The 18,940-nt window shown below is 41.5% G+C and overlaps 1 protein-coding gene across 2 annotated transcripts in view; it reads left to right on the plus strand.

Annotated features, from left to right (window-relative positions):
• The window catches only part of osbpl8 (oxysterol binding protein-like 8), an 82,768-nt gene extending 64,051 nt beyond the window's left edge, over nucleotides 1-18,717 (plus strand). The window contains exons 7-24 of one of the 2 annotated variants that reach the window (XM_079294502.1): nucleotides 272-373; nucleotides 554-757; nucleotides 4,981-5,065; nucleotides 6,429-6,594; nucleotides 6,727-6,952; nucleotides 7,121-7,305; nucleotides 7,396-7,477; nucleotides 8,072-8,170; nucleotides 8,411-8,507; nucleotides 8,632-8,730; nucleotides 8,912-9,009; nucleotides 10,081-10,170; nucleotides 10,376-10,512; nucleotides 10,693-10,878; nucleotides 11,884-12,037; nucleotides 13,988-14,090; nucleotides 14,919-15,024; nucleotides 15,115-18,717. In XM_079294502.1, coding sequence (XP_079150628.1) covers nucleotides 272-373; nucleotides 554-757; nucleotides 4,981-5,065; nucleotides 6,429-6,594; nucleotides 6,727-6,952; nucleotides 7,121-7,305; nucleotides 7,396-7,477; nucleotides 8,072-8,170; nucleotides 8,411-8,507; nucleotides 8,632-8,730; nucleotides 8,912-9,009; nucleotides 10,081-10,170; nucleotides 10,376-10,512; nucleotides 10,693-10,878; nucleotides 11,884-12,037; nucleotides 13,988-14,090; nucleotides 14,919-15,024; nucleotides 15,115-15,244 — 2,349 coding nt within the window. In that variant the 3' untranslated portion in view covers nucleotides 15,245-18,717. The remainder of the gene's footprint in view (nucleotides 1-271; nucleotides 374-553; nucleotides 758-4,980; nucleotides 5,066-6,428; nucleotides 6,595-6,726; nucleotides 6,953-7,120; nucleotides 7,306-7,395; nucleotides 7,478-8,071; nucleotides 8,171-8,410; nucleotides 8,508-8,631; nucleotides 8,731-8,911; nucleotides 9,010-10,080; nucleotides 10,171-10,375; nucleotides 10,513-10,692; nucleotides 10,879-11,883; nucleotides 12,038-13,987; nucleotides 14,091-14,918; nucleotides 15,025-15,114) is intronic. The other variant, XM_079294503.1, reaches the window with a different exon arrangement.
• The last annotated feature ends 223 nt before the right edge of the window (nucleotides 18,718-18,940 follow it).

Consider the following 18,940-nt stretch of genomic DNA (forward strand, 5'->3'; position numbering starts at 1 on the left):
AAGAGTCGATATGCATAAAATACTTCATTTAGATAGGTGTCATTTTCATATTATGCACCAACGTCACCACAATACAGGATAGGCTGGAATTATTACAGCCAAAGGGGGTATAAAATGCACCAGCTGTTATTTAACAAGAATGCAGAGGAGTGTCATCCCAGTCCTGTTATTTGCTGCCAAATGTGATTCAGTGAGAATGCCAGTGTGGAATATTAATGCCAGTGTGGAATTGATGTTGTCAGCATTGTCCTCCTGTCTGTGCTCCCTGTAGGTGCAGAAGAAAAACTACAGGGAAGAAAAGAAGAGGGCGACCAAGGAGCTGCTCAGCACCATCACTGACCCCTCTGTCATCGTCATGGCCGACTGGCTAAAGGTGGGAACCCCCTCCGCCCCACCGTCAATCTTTCCTGCTGCCGATGCCTATTTGTTGATTGTCCAATAGACTATGGTTATAATATAATTATACGATTAAAGGCATTTCTTTATTTGTTAATTTGAATCCTCAAGCTCCTGATATAGGATAACACTTCTGACTTATCGGTGTTTGATCCAGATCCGTGGCACTCTGAAGAGCTGGACCAAGCTGTGGTGCGTGCTGAAACCGGGCGTCCTGCTCATCTATAAAACCCACAAAAATGGCCAGTGGGTGGGAACGGTGCTGCTCAATGCCTGCGAGCTGATCGAGAGGCCCTCCAAGAAGGACGGCTTCTGCTTCAAGCTCTTCCACCCGCTGGAGCAGTCCATCTGGGCCGTCAAGGTAAGTATTTAACTACCTTAAGGTACAGGATTCTCAGCCAGGAGTGACTCTCTGGAACATAAGGAGCACATTCCAGGCTGGGGAAATTAGGAGAGCAGAAATTCTCTGGGAATTTTGGGATGTATTGGGGATTTTTACAAACAGCAAATATCCCAAGAACATCTCCCCCAAAAAATGTCACAACTTGTTTTTTATTGAATAAGTGCTCTGAAACTACCATAAGAAGTTTAAAAAGGTAGTCAGTGAAGCAAAGACTAGACAAGCCTACTAGTCAAGCCATTGAACAGAGTCAACAGTACTTGTGAATAAATGAAAGGCTTGTGAAGGGTCAAATAGAATAGTAAATGCAAAAAGGAAGCAAGTGGTGAGTGAAATTTGGCTCCCTGATAAAATACCCTTACCTTGCATGGCAGCTGGATTCTCGAGATCACAAACACGGAAATCCATCTTGTCAGGCCAGTGGCGGCTGGTGGAACATGTTCTAGGTAGGGCCATCCTATAAATTTCAGCAAACATCCCAGTATGATTTAATGAAAAACAAATTCAGTATCAAACACGCATTATTACTTTTCAGTTAAATATTTAACATGTATTCCAACACAAAAACAATCAGTAAATAACACTTATATAATATAATATAATATAACATGTTTATTTGTTGAGATGCCCCTATGGACCTTGTTATCGGAGGTAAAGATCAGGAGAAGTAAACATGAAGTGTAATTATGAATACTGATGTTAAATTAAGCTATGATGAGTTTTCACTGTTAATTTAACATCTCTATTACATGTTGATGCCTCCATGACCAAGTTAAGCAGATGAGACTGAGGACAACTATGTAGAAGAAAAGATGTTCACTTTGTCTAATATGTAGCTTGACAGAGTTCTCCATGTGTGTCCTGGTGTTCTCATGTTTCCTTACCTCCTCATCCCTCACTCCCTACCCTGGTGTTCTCATGTTTCCTTACCTCCTCATCCCTCACTCCCTACCCTGGTGTTCTCATGTTTCCTTACCTCCTCATCCCTCACTCCCGTAACTGTCCGTGCTGGATCCGTCCCCGTTGTTTTAAAAAGCTAAATAAATTATTAGCATGACATCATCCAGCTAGCCAAACCTGTCTGGTGTTCAGCTAGTACATGTACTGCTTCCCTTTCCCGCGAGTCTGCTGTCTGATTGTGAGGTCAGGCTGATCTGAGATCAGCTCTTTGGCTGCAGAATCTCCGCCAAAGTTCTCCTCTCAAACGGGTCTTGGAGGAGGAGTGCTCGCGCTGATGCTGGCCTGTAGAGACTTCTCCTGACGAGAACGCGCCGCTAGGGGGGCAAAATCTTTTTGGCCCCACACTGAATCTATTTGAGGGCGCTGATTGGCTCAATTGTATGTCACTCATTCATATCTTGAATCAGCAATTGGCTAAACTGCTTCATAGACCCGCCTCTTTTGGGCCAAAACGATTAGGCCCCCCAAGCTGCGCGTTCTCAGAGTGTCGTGCACACAGACAGAGAGCACACAGGCAGAGAGCACGAGCAGGAAAAGCATATATTTTGCGCAGATATCATATTTTACACACATTACTGGGTACATTCCATAGTTCAAAAACACAAATATTGACAATTTGTATAATTTATGATTATTATAATTGTTTTGTTTTTGTTTTTTTGTGTTACTCAAGGTGGGGCCATGCCCCATTGCCCTCTATTGGCCAGCCGCCACTGTGTCAGGCTTTAAGTTAAATTTTGTTGTGTGTAATGTAATATCCTATGCATATTTCATTTTATGTTGTTTGTAATTTTGTAAAATTTTAATATTATATAGGTGGAGGTTTCAAATAAGCCCAGTTGGCTTTTTGCCTCTTCCTGCACTGTGATATTCATTTATCTCTGTTATGTTTGTTTATTTTTAATTTTATTATTTGAATTGTGCAAAATAAATAAAGGAAACTAAAAATAAGTAATATGTTTGTGTTTCGGTAAGCCAGTGACAAGACCAATCAGGGTCCTGTAAGGAGCTACTGGCAGAAATGGAAGGGGTTTAGGTAGGGCTGGGCGATATGGCCTAAAAAAAAAATCTCCGATTTTTTTACAAAAAATCCGATTCACGATTTAAATCGATTTTTTCCCCCACAAATTTTTGCAGATGACAGAAGCTGTTGAAAACATTTTTTTATTTTATTTTGTGATGATTTTCCCTCGTAGGTTGATAAAAATAAAGTGCAAACAAAACCTGAACATTGTAGAAAGGTGCCTGTAGTATACAAAAAGTATTTGGTCACTCTTTTGTTTCCCTGAATCATTTAAATATAAAATTAAATTAAACATAACATTAAATGGCATTAAATAGTAGCCTTCCATTGTAAACAACTGTGCAAATGTAACTTTTTACACTAAGCTTTTCTAACTGAATACACTGATACAAACACAGCATGAAATAAAATGTATGTGACCCTTTAACATTCACATTTTCAAAAGTGCAACATCTGATCTAACATCAACATAACATATTTTGCACAGTAAATAAGTGCATGTAAACAAAATCAAGTGCATTCACAACATAACCAACAGTATTAAACAGTAGTGCATGTTTTTTCTAAATATTTTTTGCCAGGAAGACGGCATCGCTTGTGCTCCCGCGGTCCTGCTCCCTGCTCAGGGCGCAACGCTTCTCCCACTCGGCGGCATGCCTCTGTTTGAGGTGCTGCATTAAATTTGTTGTGCTGCTTGATTTTGTAGCAATAGCTTTTAGACAGACCTTACATCGTGGTGCTGTTTGTTCGGTGTCAGATGACATGAACCCGAACCATTTCCAGACCACCGAAGACACATTCTTCCCTCTCTTAAGAACGAGAGCTTCACTGCTGGCCGCCATTGTTTTCGTTTGTAAACAATGCGCGCGCACTCAACTACGGGAACCCAACGGGGGGGAGGAGTGGGGGCGATTTTCTCGATTTTCAATAAAACACATCGCCTTAAAGCACACATTCGAATTAATCGATTAAATCGATTTATCGCCCAGCCCTAGGTTTAGGTGTATATGACAACATGGAGAGGCCATTGTTCATTCTGAACAACCATGGCGGCTCTGGAAAAGGTTAGCGTAGATGCTGCAACAGCATGAGTTCTATCAAAACTGGAGAGTATTTCTTCATTGAAAAAAAAAAGAGCAAACAACAGCACTGAAGGCTTTTCTCCATGGAAAATATCTCTTCACTCTCGATTGGCTTCTGTAATGATTGACAGATGGTTCAACCAATCACCTGCAACGTATTTTTTGATTTCCAATGAAGTTTTATCAGATGGTTCAGTGTAACAAACTATCTTTGCCGGTGCGGTTAAAAATACTGCCCGAGTATCAATGCTAACATTAAGGAGGATTTTTGTGTCATTCATACCCGTGTACTCTTCACTTTACAATGTCAGAAATCAAGGTGTGAGGTTGGCATTTAAAGGAATAGTTGACATTTTGGGAAATAATTGCTGAGTTTAATATAATTAATAATAGATTGATCAGGGGAAAGCGAGAGGAGCAGAATACTGAACAGGTTTTATTATGCAGGATGGATCTGAATGCAGCCTGCTTTGCTCTCCAGCGATAAAAAAACAAAATGAACTGAAACAGATCAGGGGAAACAAAATCCTCGGCTGCAGTTAAAAACAATAGATAGTTAAACAGGCGTGGATGTTAGCTGTATAATTAAGAGCTCATCTTTGCTTTAATTTCAGGACAGACACAGAAAATTATACATACTGCCAGCAATTTTCATATTTGGCGGCGCACATTTTCCATTTGTTCCTCAGTTCTCCGCTCAGTCAGCACTCCAATTGTGATTTGGTATTCATCGCTGACCTCGCCCTGCCAGTCTTTTCCCTTGTGTCTGTGCAGTGACAAGGCTTGAATCACAATTGGCAATCTGTGTTTTTAGATTACAGCGGTCCTGCTCTCCGCGTCGCCCACCCCTTCACTTTAGAGATAAACACTTCATTCATTCAGCTCCTGTCCCCCCGCTCATAACTCATTATAACGACACACCGGGGAGTCGACATTTTCTGTTTGCACACACGAACAATGAGGACCTGAAAGAAATGATACACAAACTCTGCAGGCGAAACGAGGAAACCACAACTCAAACCACCTCAAATGAGAAGAGACCGAGATCAAACGCAACACCTACCTGAAACTTAAACACGAAAGTTGATGTATTCTCTCCCTTTCTTTCTTGCTGCCAGGGTCCTAAAGGAGAAGCAGTCGGCTCCATCACTCAGCCATTACCCAGCAGCCACCTCATCTTCCGAGCTACCTCTGAGTCTGATGGTAAGAGACAGGCTGCCAATCACAATGCAGCCATTTGTCTGAGTCGTGTCAGCAGCAATTTACATTGAAAGAAATATAAATCCATTGACTTTTTATATCAGCTACGTAAAATCAATATTAGTTTTGGTTCAAAACTACTTTTACGTGCAGTATTTGGCTGTGTGGAAATGAAAGAAACCCTAATCCTTGTTATTTTGAACCCAATTCATTATCTTAATATAATCATTTCTTTCACACCTGTGATATTTGTGGGAAAATATCAGGTATTCACATGGGCATCAGAAAACCATACGAATACTGTACTGAGTGATTAGGGGATTTCTAGATCATTTGGATAGCCTAAAAACAAACCTGTGACTTTTCAGTCACTCTTTAAACGGTGCTGACTTTACTCTGCAGTGTAAAGTCGAAGGTAATTTCTTCTCATTTCGTTTTAAATCTCAAATGAATAATTTGCCATTTTGTGAAATACGTTATTGGCTTTTTTCGCAGATAGTTAGGGATAAAGATCAACACCACTGCATTTGGGGAATCAATGAATGCGGGGTGGGGGGGATGTAGAGTGGTGCTAAATTACAATGGCTACGATTTATGTGGGTAAAATCAGCAGAGTGCTCTCATACTATCTTGCTAAACGATCTTTTTTTCATCATTGTTATTTCAACTTGGACTTAACTTTCCCCAATACTGGCAATGGTAATTAACAATACTTGAATGATATGGAGGAAAACTATTTTTTCTTTTTTTACATTCGACAGGTCTACTAAAGGGGGCAACACAGAATAGTTTGAGAACCACTGGTACAATTCATGACACAGAATTCACTACACAGTGGGTGAATGGGGAACTAGTGGCCCATTGTGCTCTGTGCCTCTGTCCATGGTGCTGAAACATCCAATCGCGTCTCTCCCTGTCTGGGTCTCCGTCCGTGCTGCTGGAATAGTCCTACGGTTTCCAAAAACACTTGCCGTTTTCTACCCTAATGCACAATATTCATAATAGTATAGGTTTTATGCATGATATATAAAAAAAAAAATACCACCAATAACTTATCCAAGCAAGTTTTCATCCAACAAGAATGCTTCTATTTCTGAATAAAAGTCAGCCCTTTCTGTTTTTTATCGCAGTGACAATATAGTTTGCCTTCTGTAACTATGTAAATATTAAAATGACAAGGAATTTAAAATGTTGCTTCTCTTGAACCAAACCTAAAATGGGATTGGGGGTGACTTCGGGTAGAAGAGACAAAATCATTTAAAAAAAACTTTTGACCCAATTCTTTTTGCTCCATATTAAAAGGATGGTGATGAACTAACATTAAAGTCTGAAAATATATGCGGATGTCTCTGAATCTCTTTCCCAGGTCGATGCTGGATGGACGCCTTAGAACTGGCCCTGAAGTGCTCCGGCCTGCTGAAGAGGACCATGATCCGTGAGGGGAAAGAGGACATGAGCACGGTAGCCACAGGCGGAGAACACTCCATCAATTTCTACAGCCTCCTCAGAGCCCACAACATCCACGGTTTTCAGTAAGTAGGAAATAAAACCGAAGCTACACTATTCCCCTTCGACTTTTATACTTTATACTTTTGCCAGCTCGTTTTCAAATGTATTATTATTTTTTGTAAACATCCTGCCACCCAATCCGCCCCTTCCTCCAGGTTCAACGACAGTGACCATTTGAAAGACCCTGACCTGTACTCGGACAAGTCCGACAGGGAGGGTGAACAGGACCACGAGGAGTCCGACCCAGAAGGCCTGGAAAAGAGTGAGGAGAGTGACAGCGACACGTCAGAGCGGCAGGACGACTCCTACATCGACCTGGACCCTAACGAGCATCTCCGGGAAACCCCATACCTGGAACAGTCCCATGAGGAACTTGGAGAGGTCGGGGAGCTTTTGATAAGACGCGTAGATCATGAGATTGCTGCATTGCACCACATTCTCACAGGATTTCTCAGGTTTCAGCATTAAGCTCGTGGAGACCCAGGCGAGCAGTTTAAGATGTGTGCAGTAGAAAAACCTCGTTACCCTTGTTTGTGTCTCCTTCTCCAGGCTGGCGAGGCTGCCCAGACAGAGACGGTCTCAGAGGAGAATAAATCTCTGATCTGGACTCTGCTGAAACAGGTGCGACCCGGCATGGATCTGTCCAAAGTGGTGCTGCCCACCTTCATCCTGGAGCCACGGTCCTTTCTGGACAAACTGTCTGACTACTACTACCACGCAGACTTCCTGTCAGAGTAAGACCGTCACACTTTCTCCTTCTAAAGTCGTATCAAAGGAATAGAAGTGAAGCTCTTATCATTTTACAAATGAGGTTTCATTCTCAGGGCTGCAATCGAAGAGAACGCTTACAACCGGATGAAGAAGGTGGTGAAGTGGTACATCTCTGGATTTTATAAAAAGCCAAAGGTCAGGAGAATGAACACGCACAACCCACTTCATGTCAATGAGCTTCATAGAGTATTACATAAGCCCATTTCCACTTGTCAAAGAAAAAAATAAGATCAAAACCTAGCCTTGTTATGAAACAAAAATGATCCTGTAAGTCATTATCATAAGTTGATATCAAAAAGACTTAGTAGGCTTAGTATCGCACAATAATGAGAAACTTTCACAAAATAATTACTTTTACCGGTACTTTTTTCAAATCACCACTTAGTATCTCATAATAATGACTACATATCTCAAAATAGTGACTACCGGTACGTATCTCAAAATATTGACTTTGTATCTCAAAATAATGACTTCAAAACAAGGACTATGTCAAAATAATGGCTTAGTATCTCAAAATAATAATTAGTAGGTCATGATAATAAGAAAGATGATCTGTATTTTGAAAGATGAAGACGTCATTTTTGAGAAAGAACCTCATAATGATTTAGTGAATCTTTTTTTTCCTCATCTCATTGGTGGAAAAGGGCTTCCATAGAGTTTACATGCTTTCTACTGTATATAGAATCTATTGTACTAAAGTTGGATGTCATGTTGGTTTTTGATCCACAGGGGTTGAAGAAGCCTTATAACCCCATTATTGGAGAGAAGTACCGCTGCATGTGGCTCCACCACAAGACCAACAGCAAGACCTTCTACATAGCAGAACAGGTAACAACTGCCCAACTACCGTAGAGTACTAACTACTAGCAATCTGATTGGTCTCAAGCTCATTCCAACTTTATCAGATAACTCACATAGTACAAGGCGATTGGACTACATTGACTATCTGTGATGAGATAAATCTATGGCCGATGGTTATTGTTTTGGCTGATTTGAAATCAAATAAGTTATCTTCTATGTTTATATTATTAGCATTCAGTCCCACAACATCAGTGTGTTTTTGCTCAGGTATCTCATCATCCTCCTGTGTCAGCTTTCTATGTCAGCAACAGGAAGGACGGATTCTGCCTCAGTGGCAGCATCCTCGCCAAGTCCAAATTCTATGGTACACTCACACTACTAAAACAACTAAAGGCACCTTAAATAATAACAATATTTATTCCACTGCTTTACTTTGTCTTCGTTGTGTCCGCACATCTGTCAACTAACTGCTGTGCTTTACATTGCAGGAAACTCCCTGTCGGCCATATTGGACGGGGAGGCTCGGCTGACTTTTCTCAACAGAGGAGAGGACTACGTGATGAACATGCCTTATGCTCACTGTAAAGGTCAGTGCAACCTGACATTTCTCACAAGACAATCTCACTTCAGTCGGGCTTTTTTCATGTTACTTTAATTTGGCTTTGCTCATTTGGAAAGCTGTAGATCTACCTTGAACAAGTTGTTTGGCTCCACTTTGAGCTCCTCAGTGCTGACTCAAATTCCTGTTGGTGCTTTTTCATCTGGCAGGCATCCTGTATGGCACCATGACCCTGGAGCTGGGCGGTCAGATTACCATCGCGTGTGAGAAAACGGGCTACAGTGCTGCGCTTGAGTTCAAACTAAAGGTATGGCTGTTTTTAAAAGAAAGATCCTTATTTAAGAGTAGCAGATCATTTTAGTCCTTTGTGAATAGAGTAGGACATTTTCAGCTGTTGGGAGCTAATAAACCTTTTAAAGGGATAGTTTGGATGTTTAGTGGGGTTGTATGAGGTACTTCTCCATCGTCAGTGTATTATCTACAGTAGATGGAGTTTGGAATACCAGCATGGGTAATGCTGTGGACATATTTTAGACACCTAAAATAATCAATATCAGTTTAAGTGTACTTTTTTAATGAAAACTAAAAATAACTTTTTCTAATGCACTGACTATGGAGAAGAACCTCATACAACCACACTTCAAAACTACCAAACTGTCCCTTTGAGAGGGAACTCCTCAAAGCCTTTCTAGATACAAGAGTGTTTAAAAAAAATAAAATCAGTTTCTCATGTTACTTTTCTGAATATCTTACCCCACCACACCATCGCCAACTCCGCCATGCCACTCCTTCTCCACCCCCTGAAAAACGCCCCCTCCTCCGTATCGCCATTCACACCAACAACTGCATTATGCGATCACTAGCGACAGGTACATGTCAGAGAAAACTAACAGGGAATCAATACATTTCCTTTTCACATACAGATAATGATAGGTGTCTCTCGTTGTTACAGTTTAAACTTGAGTTCACGTAGATTAGTATGATTAAATGCAGTGCACCGTTTGGAACCATTCAATTGATCTACTTTCATTAGTAAGTAAATTAGTGTTTCATTAGTTAGTTAACCTCATTTCTTTTTTTGTTAAATTGGGCGTACATTTTAAAATGTAGTGTTAAAACGTATTTTATTTTTATTTTTTAAAGCTCCAGTTAAAGCATGTTCTCCATGACTTTAACTTTCCTCTCCCATCCCTCACCTCCTACACCTTTGTTTTGTTTTTTCTCTTGCTGTCCTGTCTCCCTCCTTCTCCTGCTCCTTACTTTACTGTCTATTTGTCCGACCTGTCCTTTCCTCCTCTTTATTTGCTTTCCCTATTCTTGCCTCACCCGTCTTGCCCTCCCCTCCTTGCTGCTCCTTTCTCTCCTCTCTTTCCTCCAGCCATTCCTGGGCAGCAGTGACTGCGTCAATCAGGTCTCTGGAAAGATCAAGCTGGGGAAGGAGGTGTTAGCTACGCTAGAAGGACACTGGGTGAGACACATTTTCCACACATACGTTTGGGACGACTTCTTGTTATATAATAAACCCTGATGTACATACAATATGCAACTTGCAGGGCTCAAGCATGCCTAGGACCTGAGTTACGGTACATGCTGGCCCATTTTGTGATCTGCAGTCTGCATCTTGTGATCTCTTTAAGCAAGTAAAGGGAGCTTTTTTGACGTTCCCTCAACAGGACAGTGAGATCTTCATCAACGACAAGAAGACGGGGACGGTGGACACCTTCTGGAACCCGACGACAGAGCTGAGGCAGAGTCGACTGACGCGTTGCACCGTCCCACCGGAGGAGCAGGGAGACTCTGAATCAGAAAGGTGGACTTTGACTGAGTTATTATCAAAGTATCAGCAGAACCTTAAACATGACAGTTGTGTCATTGGCTTTCAGTTTAGTTTACGTGCCCAAATTCACCTCTCACCCTTTTAGCATCTTGATATATTTGTAGGGTTGTCTTGTGCAGTTTTTTTACTACTCCCCTTTTTATTACACCCCAGACTGTGGCAGCACGTGACGCGGGCCATCAACAACAAGGACCAGACCGAGGCCACCAATGAGAAGTTCATCCTGGAGGAGGTTCAGCGGAAGTCCGCACGAGAACGGAAGGCCAAGTGCGAGGAGTGGTTCCCCGCCCTGTTCGAGCAGGACCCCGTCACCGGAGAGTGGCATTACAGATATGCAGAGTGAGTGGCTCCCTCTACTGCCTGTGGGCCCATGTGGGTTGAAATCAGGTTTGAGTATAGTGACAGGAAATAACAAAGTGGCTCCTTCATATCTACTGCCTGTACCTCAGTACTACAGCAACTGTATATAAATGCATTTGGAGGAGCTTAAAACTGTCAGCAACAAAGGAGAATGCCTACAGTACTAACAAGTACAACACTACATTTTTAATACTGATACCGATAAATATGATTTAAAAAAGGCAGGTTTTGAAAAATTCTGCCAGTGATATATTGGCCTATTTTTGTTTTTTAACATAAACAATCAAAATCATTTGAATTGAATGACTAAATAGTGATAGAGTGGGTCATTTTCTGGTATGAAAATAAACTTGTGAGAGCGCTCTAGTGGACAAACTATGTAATGGAGACAATGTTTTTACCACAAACATATATTTGGCATGAATGGACTGCAATTATTATTTCATCCAATTGGATGTAATTTGTGTGTCGAGGGTAATATCAGACAGCATTATCAGTCTACCCAGTCATTGGTCAGGCTTCGCTTACAAGTGTTAAACAAATAAACATTCAACAAAATGACAACAGCTTATTGCTGATGTTACATTTAGACAGTGGGGATATTGATGAAAGGCATGTAGTGCATTTAGCTTGATTAGATGATTAGAATTACAGAAATACACTTGAGGACCTGAAAACCAAGTCTTTCTTTTCGATAGTCTTAGGACGTACTGTACTCTCATCTCACAATCAGTGCTGTAACAAGGCTGTTTACTTTTCCCCCATTTGCTCCTCCATCTTCCATGTTAACCAATAGGACAGGGTGCCATCTAGTGTTGATTCCATATAACTGCAGAGGTGATCTGTCAGACTGCCCTTGATGATTATTGTAATTCCTCGTCTGTCATCTTTTTTTCCCATGGCTCACCCACGTCTGTCTCACTGTTTTCTCTTCCCCTGTGTCTCCTCATCTGGCCCCCCTGTGTCTCTCGGCCCCCTCCCCAGCACGAGGCCATGGGACCCGCTCAACGACTTGATCCAGTTCGAGAAAGACGGCTGTATCCAGACCAAGGTCCGGCACCGCACCCCTATGGTACGTTCTGGCAGTCTTATTAGTCTGAGTAACCAGGGGCCGCGGAGGGACAATTGCAAGTGCCAGGTAGGTCGTCCCGATCGAAAACCGCCATTTATAAAAATAAAAAGCAGCTCGCCGCCTCAGCCACCCCCCACGCAGCACCCGGTGCACCGTCTTCATTGTCGCTTCTTCTCTTTGTGCCGTCATCGCTGTGCCGTCATCGCCGTTGTCGTTGTTGCTTCTTTTTCTTTGTCCCTGTCTGTTCTTTTCCAACCACCCGGCACCTGCTGTTCTCTCTGTATGGAAGGGAAGGTTATGTCAAAGTGCATGCTGAAGTAAGTGGATGAGCAGGTGTTCTCCCTCCTTTTCCCGCCTTGTCGAGAGGTAAAAGATTAGTCAAGTTTCTGAGAAATTAAAGCTGCAGTGAGTATAATAACCTCCACAATTTTAAAGCACTGTGTTTGTAAGGATGCTCAGTTCAATGTCATTTCCCACACCTTGTAAAATATACATTGAAACCATCTTTATTGATTTCATTTCAGTCAATAAAATGTCTTATACTCTTACAATGAGTGGAGTCAGCATTTATAGCTCCAAATCAAATTTGCAATGATAATTAACCAACGTGAGGGTTTTAAATGTTATTCTTCAAGTATGTTTTAAAGACCGTGACACCATAAGATAAACCGTATGTAGCGAGTATGTTTTTCTCCCATACAAAGTCTAAAAGAGAGAATATCCATCACATCGACAGACCAGCTACCGCCATCAACGCCTGGTCACTTCAGGGCATTCGCCATGCGCTCCCCATCCTTCACCTGTCCTCGTCTTCATTTTGTCTGTGTTCGCTCACCGAGTGTCAACTTCTACTGAGCTGTTGCTGTCGTGTTGAGAAGCCGAAAAGGCTGCTGCAGTGCAGTCTGTGCAACTGCTGCCTGTGTGTTTGGAGTTTGTGAAACAGTTTGTTCACTGTAACCGCCTGCCAAGAGCACAAGCTTTAGGCGCTTGTGCACTTTGGTTTAGCTTTTGAAGTTCTACTACGGAAGCCATAAGAGGCAAGTGAGACAAAAAAGTTCAGGTGATCCATTTTGAAAGTGCACCACTACCCCATGTTCTAAATAAGATTGAAATTTATATTATTACATTATAACACACAAGTTATGTACCTTGTGTTAAGAGTGCATGGAGAAATTAAAACTAACCGAGAAAAAAAGCTTTTAGTCCAATTTAGAACATGAAATGGGGGTGGACTTTATCCTCTTGTGGCCGAAACGTGTTTTACAACAACAACTTTTATCCTCGCAAGATTATTTTTCTCCAGCCAAAACCTTTTTCTTTTTTTTAAAACTGCTCTTAAATCATAAACGCAGAAGACAAACAACAATTTAGATCAGACTTAGAAAACGGATCACCAGAATTTTTTTCTTCTCACTTGCCAAATAGAGCTTCCGTAACTACCACTGGAATGATGGGAAAATGTTTCTAGCTATAAATTACAAATTTAAAAAAGAATAAAAATGTATTCCAAGCTCCTTTTTTTTTTAATATATTCTTTCCACACTTTTGACCTTCTAGTTATTGTCAGGCTAAATCTGAAATGTTTTTGTGTTGCCAACTTTCACTCAACTTTAAAACCTGTTTTGCTTGATAAAGACTCCAGAAACGTCATCACATTCAATAAACCAGAGCTTAATCCCGTTAAACTGAATTATTTTAATGAGCCAGGTCTTGGCAGGTCTGGTTCATTGTGTCACTGTTGAGTGTTTGATATGGATGTGACTGACTGATGTCTGCATGCCTTTGACACGTCAACACCGACTAGCATGTTAATGAATGTGTGTGGGTGGTTTATTGATAGCTAAACAAATCTGTTTATATCGTATTCTTGAGTCTTTGTGCAGATGCTAAGATGTGTTTGCATGTGCTCTCATTTGGTTGGAGCGGTTATCTGTGTGGCCTGTTTGTTTGACCTGTTTCTCTTTGTGTGTGTGTTTCCGCATGTATGTCTGCGTGTGTGTTTGTGTGTGTGTGTAGGTAACGGTGCCAAAGAGGAAACACAAGAGCGATAAGCCCAAGAGCACAGAGAGTGGCTGCTCTTCACCCGAACCCGACCGCCAAGACTCATCCGGCAGCGAACGTGAGTCACGCTCATTTACAGTCTCTCTCTCTCTCTCTCTCTCTCACACACACACACACACACACACACACACACACACACACACACACACACACACACACACACACACACAGACAAAAGCTAATGTGAATCTAACTTTACCATACTTTTTAATGTTAAAAATAAACATTTGGTCATACTGATCTACAGCATATGGTCTAAACATCACAGATACTGTACAATGTACAATATCATTATTGCAGAAACAACGGCCATAGAGGCAGGTAAAAAATGTCAAGGTCAAAACTGAGCTAAATTTTCACGTTTTTTGGATCGGTATTGCTTTTGAAATACTAGTCATATGTCATCTAAACAGCGATAAAGCTTTCACTTTCTAACCAATCTGCAGAAGGCCATATGACTGCTAGTAGTAGGCTGAGACTAAGTAAGTAAACAGCACATTCTGGTGGTGTTAGTTGTTTCTTGTGGAGGTGACGGTGTAGAACTTGCTTATATTTCATTTAGTCCAAGTGTAAATACCCAACATTAGAATCAACAAAAAAAACTGTGAATCCGTCCATCCATCAATGTTCTGCTGCTTATATGGGTCCAGGAAATATTGATTGATGATAATATACAGTTGGGAAAGACAAAAATGTGATATAAATGTCAATTAATTCATGTACTTAATTATTACTTGTGGGCCTTATTTTCCCTACAATTATTTTAACCCGGATGACCCTAAAAAAATGTATTAAATTGCATTGTATGTGTTATCAAAAAGGTCTTTCAATTGTATTTGGTGAACGGATGAAATATAGAAGCCGTGATGAATACACTTTGTGACAGGACACAAAAGCAAGCATAACAGTCGGCTGAGAAAAAAAGGAGCAGATCTCAGTGAACTTCAAAGTGCCATTGAATCCATAAAGCAGACGCAGGAGGACATTAACAGGTGAGAAGGGCATCAGTCACACCGTCCCGTTGAGCGTGATATGACGCCTGCCCTTTGAGCATCTTACCCATAACCCCTGTTTGTTTGCAGGAACATCAGCGTGCTGCGGAGTCGTGCGGCCAGCCGGGCGGAGGGCAGTTCTTTCCTCCATCAGCGCGACTACATCGTCATCGTTTTCCTCATCTCCCTTCAGGTCCTGATCAACTATGTCTTCAAGTAGCAGCCATACCCCAAGGAGAGAGAGCGAGTGATGCCCTCACACACACACACACACACACACACAATGAACATTAAGAGTCACGACTTTGAGACGTGAACTTTGACCTCTCCTTCGCTGTCTTTATTCAATTCAACTACACACGTCCAGAAAAGTGGAGACTCCCACACAAAAAGAGACTTTTTAATAAAACGTGTTGATTTTTAACCAGTCCATTCCGAAACTCTGGTGAGATCCACAGATTTCATAAGTGAAGAGGAGCGGCGATAAGTAGTTGGAGGTGAGATTTTGTTTATTTTTTTTAGCTGTTTGTTTTCGTTTTTCCGATGGAGTGAAACTACTTCGTGATTCACATTTCACCTCAAACAACAGGGAACCTTTCAACATGGAGACGAGCACCACGGCTCATATGGTGACGCAGATTAAAGAAAAGTATACCTTTTAATTTGAATGTTTTTGTTATCGTTTTGTTTGGTGTGTCCTTTGTGAAAAGGGGTCTGCTCGTAACAAAAAGCGGTGATAAGGGAGAGAAAAACAAAGTGGTCCAATCTGTGTGACTTTTATTTTTTTATTATTCGATAGTTTGATAGGAGTGTGGAAATGGACTGGGAAGACAAATGACACAAGTGACATTGTCAAAAGGTACAGAAGCTATACTTTCTGCTGTATATTAAATCTTCACCTTTTGCATACTAAATCAATGTTGAAAGAATGAAGTCAGCGTCATTGTAGGCTGTAGGGTAGCATGTACAGACCGCGGAGCGTGGTTAGGACGTTAGCCCTATGTACAGTATTTTGTCTTAAGGCACAAATGCACTGGAAATGTCACATTTGTGTTATTAATATAGTTTTTAATCAGTTAAACCTTTGTGAAAAATGTACATCAAAATACTTTTACATCTTTGCTCTGAGGAGGTCTGGAGCATCAAAGGAGGGTCAAAAATATGTTTTTTGTGATTTTGCATGAGCTACAGTGACTACTGCCCCAGTCAGCAAGGCTCATTAAGGTAGTCTGAAATCTGCCTTCTTTCACCGTGTGACAGGTTAAAGGAATATAGTAAGTAATGCACTTGTTCGCTTTCTTGCTTGGAGTTAGATGAGAAGATTGATACATCTCATGTGTGTATGTTACAGTAGCTGGTTAACTTAGCTTAGCATAAAGACTGGAAACAGAAAAAAAGCAATTTAACAAAAACCTGTCGTTTTTGCACTTTGGATTTTGTACAAATTAAATAAATAAGATACAACATATTAATAAGAGAGCTTGAGGAAGTGCTGGTGGGCTGATGTTACATATAGACAGAGCCAGGCTCCGTTTAGAGCCTTTATGGTAAGCTAAGCAGCTGTTCTCTTCAGCTTCATCTAACTTATGGCGAGAAAGTGAGTATTTGTATTTCCCAAAATAAAGTCTTAGCTATTCCTTCAAAATGAGTTTAAATTTCAGGGTTACGTTGTGCTAGCACATAGACAAAACCTAAAATATGACCAGCTGATCTAAAGATTGGTCTCTCAATGTTAAAAACAGACTCCAGACCAAGCCATAGATTCGAAAACTCTAAACGTTCCCCGACTGCAGCGCCTTTCATGGCAAAGTCGTATTCAGAGCATCGATCATCGCTTTCAGTGCTTTTGCGCCTCAGATGTTAACCAGGATAACTAGTATAGACACTTTAGTAAGCTGCTGGTGGAGGAGGAGATAGACTTTTTTAACTACTACTATCACCACAGTAAACCATTCCAAATGTACGCAAGTACCAGCCAAACTCTGTGTAGAATAGGATTCGACCCCGTTCACTGTGTAAATACCCAACGGGATGACTCGTTCCAACACCACGGTTCACAACACAGTAACTCCCGCGCTCTGTGCACAAGCCAGTCTTTCAACCTTGTGTGTCTTTCTGTCCACGGCTCTGTAGATACACATGGACATTGGCAAAAAAGAAAACTGATTAGTGGGGTACACAATTTGATTCCAATCGCAAATTTATTCAAAGGGCCTCAAGACGTCGCTGTTATTCGTCACGTAGTCGCAAAATATAAGGTTTTTTTTGGGAAATTGTGTGAGTGTACGCTGTGGTTCTAATCTGTTGCCTTCCTCTTTAGAAACAAGATCTTGCCATTTTAAAGACTCAGGAAAAAATTGCGGACATAAAACCCTGAAAATGGACAGGCTTACGGGGACGATGACTTATGAGGACTAAACAAGTCATGGCTGTGTTTAGCACTGTCCAACATTGGTTTTAACAATTATTCTTCAATACCAACCGAGGATGAAGGCACCAAATTAGGAGCCACACCTGATCTTTTTACCACATGGTTTGTCAGGATTTTCCACCAAAGATGAAAGTAAAGGACTGCTAATTGAGGCAATTCAAAAAATATCCAAAACACTTGGGGACCGTATGTGAACATTGATTTTGTATATCTCTTCGCCTGTCATGATGTTAGCCTTGTCGTCGTTTACATAACCGATTGCCTCCGCCGTCAGCAGACTGTTGAGCGATGGAAACTTTGTAACGCTAACACAGGTATAAAGAAAGACTGGGAGCAACGTTGGGAGCCAACCGTACCCCCGTAAGTTACCCGGCTGGCCCGTGTGTATCTGTACGTGTATTTTTGTGTATCCTCATTGCCTCGATTGCTTATTTTAAATGGAGAATCCAGATATTAGAATGTGGAGAAATAAGTATATACCAGTGCCTTCTAGAGTCTAACTGGGGAGGGGGTAGATAGGGGGTTTATTGGAGGTGGGGGTGTGTGGTGTGGAGCATACAAAGTGTCCAAGTCTCAAGGTGAACTAATGATGATGGCAATAATCTGGAATAACTGCGTATGTTGGACTCTGACTTGGATTAGGACCATGGCGGCGGATGTAGTCAATGTAGTGTTTTCGAGCAGACGTGCCATACGAAGCCTTAGAAACGAGTCTGACTCCGGCTCACCACCCAGCTCCTGACCCGCCCCCCCCCCCCCCCCCAAACGAAGCACCGCCATCGTAAATCACCCGTAGGTTTTCCGGATGCTGATTCCTGCCACAGGAGAGAGAGGGAGAGAGGCCACTCCTCGATGTTGCCCTCTCTCGCTCTCTCACATACCAAAATTCAGAGGGGAAATAAACATCTCTGCTTGTTGCTGTCTCTATGACATAATACATTTTATTTATTCCTCTTTAGTATGTGGGTATATGTGCATTTTTTTCTGCTTGTAGCATTAGGTCAATGCTGATTTTAAAATGATACGCAGTTGGTGTTATCCCACAACTCGTTACTTGACATCACACACAAGCGACTGTCCTAAACTTGTGCACACTGTCAATTTCAACTGCCCCCCTCCCCCTCAATACCCCCACCCCACACACACACTTTTTCCGATCTGAGTATGTGAATATAGTCACTGTATCTCCATGGCAACTATATAACTTCCTGTAAGTTTATGGTCACATGTAACATAACACAGAATAAAAACAAATGACATCCTGGGGTCGTCTGTCTGTTCGGTGTAAAAACACACCACTGTCTGTAGCAACTGTATTTTTGCATTAATTATTTATTCTGTATTTATTGATATTGTATTAGGGGGTGATGACGACGGTCATTGCTGTTTAGGTTATCTGTCCACAAGCGTTGCTACATCTAGACCTAAACATGAACACGGTATCATTATGCAAATTACTAAAAACATGTCGATGAGGTTAAGACA

This window comes from Melanostigma gelatinosum (assembly GCF_949748355.1).
Source record: "Melanostigma gelatinosum genome assembly, chromosome: 22".
In the NCBI taxonomy this organism is placed as follows: domain Eukaryota; kingdom Metazoa; phylum Chordata; class Actinopteri; order Perciformes; family Zoarcidae; genus Melanostigma; species Melanostigma gelatinosum.